This window comes from Carassius gibelio, chromosome B2, assembly GCF_023724105.1.
Source record: "Carassius gibelio isolate Cgi1373 ecotype wild population from Czech Republic chromosome B2, carGib1.2-hapl.c, whole genome shotgun sequence".
Classification (NCBI taxonomy): Eukaryota; Metazoa; Chordata; class Actinopteri; order Cypriniformes; family Cyprinidae; genus Carassius; species Carassius gibelio.
Window position 1 is genome coordinate 22198186 of NC_068397.1, and position 9104 is coordinate 22207289.

Sequence of the window (9104 nt, forward strand, 5' to 3'; positions counted from 1 at the left end):
CATTTTATTATATTTTTTGCTGTATAGATTGGGGTTTTGATTGTGGTTTTCACTAGTTTGGTTCAAAGTGAAAAGAGCTTCAGGTTTTTGTACGACATTCTTTATGTTTTGTATCACTGGGCTACTACTAATAAAGCACAGTAATAATGAGCTGAATCTGACAGACGTACATCAGTTATAGAGAGTTCAGTGGATGTATTTGATGTAACAGACTGAAACCGAGCATCAGCGGAGTATGTGTTTTTCCAAGATCGAGCACCTCTGTATGTTAAAAACAAAGGTTCTCCATGCAGATATTGTCTGAACCAGAAAAGACGAACTTCATTTCTGGTTGTACTGTACGAGCAACTCAGCTTGACAGTTTCTGTTTCTTTTGTGATAACATTTTTCTCTTTATCTGGCTCAATACTGTCCCCGGACACCAAACCTGTGAACAAAAAGCAGAATACAAATCAAACACATTGTCAAAATTTTTTAATGATTTCAGGGCTTCACTGTTTCATTTACTCAATAACGTACTGTACCTGTTCCCATAATAACAATGAGTAGAAAGCATCTGTCCATGTTGAATAAGATCAGCTCAGGTCTTTCTTGAGCCTGTCAATATTCTGCACTGTGTATGAGACCCTGAAGGTCATAAAGACAAACAGGAACTTCCTGCTCGCTGTCACATGATGCCGTTTGCTTTGAACAAACTATTCAAATGAGCACAAAGGGTCCATCCGTGAAATGTTTTTCTTCAGTAAACTTGACAATAAATTGTCATCTTTTCTGTCTTTCTAAGATTTACATACATAATTTAATATGTGTATGTCTGTTATAAATTGTTTATATTGTATCTTGTTTTTATTTTAGTATCATTTTATATACTGTATACTGCCTACATATATACTGGAACCTTGCAATTACAGCTTTTTTCCTCATGCATTGGGGGGGGGGGGGGGGTCTATGTGTGCATTTTCTCAGGAACATTTGACAACACTATAGCCTTGTGGTAGAAATGAGCTGACACGTCGTGATTTGCAATATATAGAATCCATTAAATCACTTGGGAAAAGTAGAGTGCATGCAAAGTGAAGGACAGAACTGTATGTTGTATCAACATCTTAATGTCAATTTGAGACTGTATCACTCTCTCTGGTAAAGGGTTTTTGTAGAGAGCTGATGTGTTTCCTGTCACTGTGGGCCTCAGAGCACAGTAATACAGAGCAGAGTCTGATACAGCAGCAGAGGAGATGATCAGATCCACATGCTTTTGTTCCCGGTTAGTGAGTTTAACTGAGAGTCTTGGATCTACATAAGACTTTTTTGTGTTTGATGAACCATCAAAGATGAGCACGAGATGTTCAGGAGCTGATCCAGGATACTGACGGTACCAGAATAGATAATCTGCAGAAGAATAACTACAGGATAATGTAACATTTGAACCCTCCTCAGCAGAAAGCTCTGTTTCATCTGGTGTGATGTTTCCAGAGACAGCAGCTGAAAAAGAAGAGATACATTTTAATGACATATGTTTTAATTAAGTTAATCATTAAACATTTATAATTTGTATATGAATATACATACATGCCAGACTATAGAAGAGAAAAACTGAAAATACATCCATTGTGCAGTGCAGTGTGTTCACTGGAAGACTGAATTGTTTCTACTCCAGTCTGATTTGATTAGATTGTGTCAGATCTCTGTAGACCCTCCTCTCTGTTTACATTTCACTCCTGGAGAACAGAAGAAAGATTCTGTAACAATCATTAATGTTTTCTCCTGATTTTCATAGATGCGTGTAATATACTACAGCATAAATTAAAAAATGTATCTGTGATCATTGTTTTATTATTTGAGATGAGCACATTAGTAAAGAGCTGAATGTGTGTGTGACTGTGTGTGTTTTTTTAAAGAGTTGTCACATACAGTCTCATCATTTTAAGCATTTTATTATATATATATATATATATATATATATATATATATATATATATATATATATATATATATATATATATATACTTTTTTTGGTCGCTAGTTTATAGTTTGTAGAAGTCTGACAAAGGAAACATTTTAAGAGACATGTTGACTTATCTTCATAGATATGTAAGTATAATCTCAGAAATGTCCTCCTATAAATAGTTTTGACTTTTGTGTTGACACAACTTCTGGTATACTTCTTTCTTTTTTAATACGTTGTAGTTCATATGAGAAGTACATTTTATTTCTATTTTTTACATATTTTGCGTTTGCTTATAAAATGTTATATTAGACAAAATAGATATTGCTCTAGTTTGGTAATTTGCCATGCACCTCAATTATGACTGATTGATTACAATATCATGTTTTTTGTGGGTGTTGAATGTGTTTTAGTCACTGTGGGCCTCAGATCACAACTCTCATATTCTCCAATCATTCTCAAATTAAAATTTAGAAAAATGTTTAAAATATACATACCCAAGGAATATGAAATAAAAAACCTGAAATATTTTTGCCAGTATATGGAAATACACTTGACTGAAACAATCTGTGATTCATTCTTTGAGTGAAAAATGGAAGGGAGAATATTTTAACTTAACTTTCCAAAACTGTTTTCTTATTACTGTATACTGTTGTCTGTGTTTCTGTTTGTAGTTTGATATTCTTTAAGAGGTTCAGCTTTATATAAGAATTTCAGAAATGATGCCTCCTTGTGGCATGTTTGAATAGATTTTTCTGATCTGAACTATTTTAAATTCAGTCACAGAAACAGTGCAACTCATGTAAGATTCAGTTATGACTTTGAGAGGAAAACTCTCTAAAAGACATTCAGGCAGACATCATAAAAGGATTTTGCCGATGAGATGATAATGATAGATAAATCATTCAAAATGATTGTGATGCACTGTACTACAAAAATATTGTACTGTATTGTGCTTCCTGTTTATTACCCTTTCAGGAACCACACACAGGTGTTCCCACAAGTGTAATAATATTGTGTAAATTATAGATTGTGGGTTTGATATGGCTTGACATTAAAGGGGAAAATGAATTTTAGTTTTTGTACGACTTAACATAGACTTTGTATCACTGGGCTCCTACTCTTAGAGCACAATAATAGAGAGCTGAATCTGACAGAGTTACACCAGTAATAGTGAGTTCAGTGGATGATTGTGGTGGATTGTGGACGAGGGTCGACTGAAATCGACGATCATCGGGGCTCCCACCTCCACCTCCTGAATACTTGTATAATAAATACTGAGGTTTTCCATTAGGATACTGTCTGTACCAGTAAAGTCTAACATAACTGCTGCTTGTATCATATGAGCAGCCGAGGGTCACAGTTTCATCTTCCTTTATGACAACAGCATCTTTAATTGGCCTAATCTGGTCTGCAGTCATCACACCTAAATCAATAAAACAAAAATAATTTGTCAATTAAGCTCACAATAAATTATTTCAATCTACCCCATTATAACCACTGTAATAAAAGTAAGAATAGTCACATTGTACCTGAAGTCAGAATTAAAATCAGAAACAGGTGTTTCTCCATGTTGACTAGGTCAGATCAGGTGTGTGTTGATTTTGTCTGTGCTCTGAGCTGTAGATCTGTGTTAGTGTGAGTCTCTGCAGGTTCACACTGGAACTTCCTGCTTTCAATGTGATGATATCTGCTGCTTCTAACCTTTTTGCTTTGCTATTGGTTAGAGGAAAGCTTTTGCAACTGCATGAAATTACATTTGTACTAACCTGACGCATTGCATTACTAAGACTCCTTGGGTTTATTTCCTCCTTAAGATGAATTGCTTGTTGCATTCCTCATTTGAAAATTACTTTGGATGTAAATGCCAATTTATTTATTTAGCAGATGACTTTGTCTACGAAAAAAATAAATATGAATTGTTAATAAACAAATAATATTAAGAGTAATACAGATTTTAACATGAACATTTATAGTATTGAGTTTAGACATGTGATGGCACATAAAACAAACAGGGTTCAGCTAATATATGTTTCTGCTGATGTATGCGCATTTTGAATGCCATATGCTGGAAAATGAGCAGTTATTTATTCTGTCATCACCCAGGTGTTGATAGCGCACTCTCACAGAGGGGACCTGAATAGCACTCATTAATATGTGTTTAAACTAAACTAACTTAAGCTTTGTCAGTTTAAACATTTAAGAGCCAAAGGACGCGAGCTCGCATGGGCAGTGAGAAGATTTGGACATGGGCAAATATTAAGCTACCTCTGAAGTATTGTGTTAAATGGACAAATGCAGACAAAAAATATGTCAAAATGCCCGTCTTGGTAAGTATCCTACATCAGACATAGCCGTCTGAACGCAGGCCTATACTGTATCAGTGCACTGAATCAGTGCATTCTCTTAAAGTCACAAGTCTTTATATTAATCGAATAGCAACAACAAAGAAATCATTTACTGCTCTTGATTAAAAAGCTTTTGTAACTTTAATAAAGAATAATCAGTATCTTTAATCACTGTTTATTTTTTGTATCTTTATTGTATTTATTTGTGCTGTTAATAGCTGGATTGGTAACACTTACCATGAAGCCTGCATGTATAATATTCTTAAGAATATCCTTATAATGTATTATAAAAACGGGCTTTATAGAAAGTGTTACCGAATATTCTTATTTTTTTATTTTTATTTGAAAGTATAGTTTTTCTATATACATAGCACATACCGAACTCTGCCGAAACTGTGACTCTTTAACCGTGAAACAAACTGAACCTTGAAAAAGTTGAACCGTGCCACCCCTAATATAAATGCAAGATGTTGAAGTTTTCTGTGATTATACTACCCACTAACTGCAGAGGGAGTCTTGTACAAAAGTTATTATCTATTTCTATATATAATACTGTTTTTGTGTGAGTGTTGAGTGTGTTTCAGTCACTGTGGGCTGCAGAGCACAGTAGTACACAGCAGAGTCAGACACACGCAGATTCTTGATTGTCAGTCGAATTGTGCTTGATTTGGAGTCCAATGTTGCTGAAAATCTCTCTTTAAATTCATCTTCAGTATTTCCTTTACCAACTGTAAATTCACTCAGAATGAATGTTGGTGATCTGTTTGGTAGCTGTTTGTACCAGTAGAGATATGCATTTGTAGTTGTGGCAGAATAATTGCACTGTAGAGTGACTGGATCTCCTTTAATTGCAGTCATTTCTCCTGAAGGCTGTTCTACTCTGTCTTGCCCCCAGCACACTGGAAAATAGATTGCAATTTACATACATTAAGTAACTAAAACGGCATCTGTAAAGTGTGAGAAATTGTGATCTTTCTTACCAGAGTCCTGTGCTGAGAAGAAAAGCACAATAATCATCAGTTTTTCCATTGTTGAGATGAATGTTTTGATGGGTTTTCTAATGAATTTGTCTCTTTGTCTTTACGGTAGCTCTCTGTTTCCTCTGTGCTGCTCTTCTCTTGATATTCCAAGTCTTCAGTTCTTAATCCTCAGATGTTGATGTCACTACTGGGGGATGCTGCCCCCCAGTGCTGAATTTATGTATTTATTAGAAAAGAGAGAGAGAGAGAGAAAAAAAGTTGACACTGACTGTTAAAAGATAAAAGCATAAAGAAATAGAACAAGTAAAGTGTAACGGTGGCTGCCCCAAAAAGAATGGTACTTCATAAATGTATATTTAATTTAAATTGTTCGGGCGCCAGACAAGCAAAACTTGTCAAGAAAATAAAATATTTATCTATTTATTTATAATGCGTAACTAATTTCGGTTTCCCCGTAAATAGCTCAAGCCACTGTTACACAACAACAGAAAATATGTTTTAAGGGAAAAAAAAAAGGTTTCCAAAAAAAACTACATGAAGTTAAATTTTCACACCATTTGTATTTTTTTCCGTTACGTCACATAACAAATGACAGAAGAAAGTGTAAACAGAAAGTAACAATATTGCGGTTCAAGTTCAATTCAAGATTTCATAAACAATCACAAAATCACGAGAGTCCTTGATTCACAAGTGTCTTAAAGTTCGTTTTGTGATATATATATATATATATACAGACACACTCACACACACACACACACACACACACACACACACACATACACACATCAAAACAAGTAGCTGTTAATCACTGTAATCAAAAGATCTCATCATAACTCTTCAAAAAATAAATATATATATAAATTGTTGTTATTAATTTTATTTTAGTGATTTAATTAAATGCTCTACTTCACATAATAAATATATAAAACTAGTTTTTTTCCTTAAGAAACCTTTGTTTGTGAAAATAGAATTTTGCCACAAAGATGAGAAAGTTAACAGTTGTTTTGGTTTTCAAAAAAGCAAACACCATCCTTAAGGTGTAAATTACAATTCACATTAGGAACTCAATAGGAACATTACATGAGAAAAATAAATGACAAATATCTTCACTTTCTTTTTTACAGAAGGTACATCAGCTAGGCATTACAAGAATATATATTATGCAACAATTAAACGTGCACTTCTTTCACTTTGCTGGGTATACAGAAATGACATGGTAATTTAATGTTATCAATTTAGAACCCCCCAAAAATTTCCCTTTTTGGAGAAATTGAGTTTCGAAATTGAGAAAGTTGACAAATAAATGTATTATTACATTGTTTACTTAAAAGCGAAACACATAACTGTTGTTTTGTGCATAACTCATGGGTAAGCTTTCTTTAGACATATTAATAAATCAGGAATTGCCTTTATAACAGCATTAAATGATTTAAACAGACCAAGACATTGATGGATATTAATAAAACATTCATAAGATAACTCACCATTAAAATTAATAATTTAACAGCAAAGCTTTTATTAGGCCACAGTCGCTCGCTTCTGCACCTTCCGGTCGTGAGTATGTGGGGGGAAAAGCAGCTCTGTTTTATCATAGATATGTTTGAAAGTTCTGTTATAATGCTACTCTGTGCGGTCATCACCGGTCTATTAAAACACACAACATATTAAAGCGTCTTTGGTGTTTCCAAGTTTTCTACAAAATAAAACTGGAAACCGAAGGGTTGACGTCATTGGCAGGCGGCACAATGATGGCATGGTACGTGTCACTAGATAAAATAGCTTATTTCTCTCCATTTACATTCTTCGAAACATTTGGGATAATGTACGTACACAAGTCAGCTAAATATATAACACTGTTCTGAGGTTTTTGGATATTTTCATTAAAATATTGTGCCTTTTACACACATAGTCTAACAAAACTATTTATTGTTATTGAGGATCATTTTGGTCTGCACATCAGCTTAACATCTTCTCTGACAATATATTTATTTTGGTGTGCAGCATATTGTAATATATGTTTCCATCTAAAGCTGTGAATTTACCATTTACAAAAAAATGGTATGTTGCTTAAATAATTTGCAAATAAACCAGTTTCCATCCCACGTGTTCAAGAGAACAAAATAATATTGGAAGCTGAAAATTGTATCTTACATTGATGTTTGGGAACACATCTTGTGAGACAGTTGTGGGAGGTAATTTAAAATACTGAAATAGCATGTAAGCTTTTTTGTTGAATGTTGTTGTGAATTCAGCCATATTCACATTATGTCTTAGAGGCAAAGTTACAGAAATACATTTTAATTGTGCATATCTTTCTCTTTAATGTCTGTATCCTTCAATTAATTCTTAAAATGTGCAGCTCTTGTGTATTAAAGCTTCACTGTGAATCTAAAGCTTGCTGCTACCTTGAGGTCACATTTTCTCATTACAGTTAAATTTTATTTAATAGATTTTTTTGTCTAAATTTTGGGAAATTGAATACTGATTGTGCCCCAGAAGGATCCTCAGGTTCCTCTGGTTTCTCCTACATAATCAGTTTTGAAATGCAAGATTTGACTTTTCATACCACCAAAATCTATAATAATGTATACTTTAAAGAAAAAAAAGAAAATAAAATAGGTCACATTAATATAGATTTTGTCTGGTTCTTACCACAACCAACAAATTTTACACATTTTTATTTTGTACAAAGTAAACAATTGTTTTGTTTTTACAAAATTAAAATATGTAAATTAGGCATAGTGCGAACTACGGGGGAGCTAGGGGGAGCTCGGCTCCCCTTAATAAGACATGGGCTCCCCTGAAAACGAGAAATCTGAAATTTTGGGGGGTCTCAAAAAATACTGACAATGTGAATATTTTTAAGTGCAATTTCAGTTTTGTAATGTGATTATGATGGCAAAAATATTATTAATTCATGCATGACGGCGATTAAAACCTAATTAACTTCAATAAAGATTAAAGACGTCACAGCATCAAGGTGTGGGGGTGCTGCGCTGCAAATTCCACATGTTAGTATGTCATAGGTTCATAGAAAAAAATAAACGTTGGAGGCCATTTATCGTGCGCAAAGTCCTTCCATTATGCAGTTATAGCATCATAGCTAGGGCAAAAGGATAACAAGGTAGTTCAATTAATTTTGGTATTATTAAGAAATTGTGTAGTGATACCGCACGACTGATTCACCTGCTGCAAGCACTGGTAAACCTCAAGCCAAGCCCACTGTGAAAACGCATGAAGCTGAAGAAAAGTAATCTCTGGGATCCTAACCCCTCTTGCTTCGAGTCCTCTCTCGCGTTAAACTGGAACAGCCAGCAGTGGAGAGACTGGAAGAGCCAATATACATGGCTGTGTGTTAAGGATGAAGCTTGGGGTGCATCACTTTGTAACGCGTTGTGTCAGGAGGGGGAAAAATATGGATAGCTCACAAAGTAATTAGGCCAGACAAAACTCACGGAGGCGATTGACATTTAACAACGACTCGTTTTATTTCTCCAATCGAACAGGCAATTGTCTGTCCCATGTTCCACCGTCCACAGCGTAACCAAAACAAAACAAACAAGATTAAAACAAAATGATTTCCAAACAGAGATTACCCGCATACATGGGGGATTCGAGTCGCGCGTGTATACATTATCATACAGAGTGCATACCGTTTTACAGGGAGCGCGCAGCTCTTAAAGGGGCCACATTTTTTTCCACTCGTTGCAACTTGTAAGGACGCAAAAAACCTTCTTCTGTCTGAAAAGGTACCTGGCACGCACTTGTCTGAGGAGTGGATTAATGATTAATGCTCAGAACCAGTTCAGAAAATTATATATAAATACAGGG

At 34.6% G+C, this 9104-nt stretch overlaps 2 gene segments (V, D, J or C); both read right to left on the reverse strand.

The window, feature by feature from the left end:
- Window positions 1-575: 575 nt before the first annotated feature.
- On the reverse strand, window positions 576-1813 carry LOC127951463 (T cell receptor alpha variable 5-like). The segment is given in 3 exon segments: window positions 576-695; window positions 1133-1482; window positions 1570-1813. Coding segments are annotated over 3 exon segments (510 nt in total).
- A 1232-nt stretch (window positions 1814-3045) lies between these two features.
- On the reverse strand, window positions 3046-3938 carry LOC127951270 (T cell receptor alpha variable 18-like). The segment is given in 2 exon segments: window positions 3046-3371; window positions 3478-3938. Coding segments are annotated over 2 exon segments (360 nt in total).
- Window positions 3939-9104: the final 5166 nt, after the last annotated feature.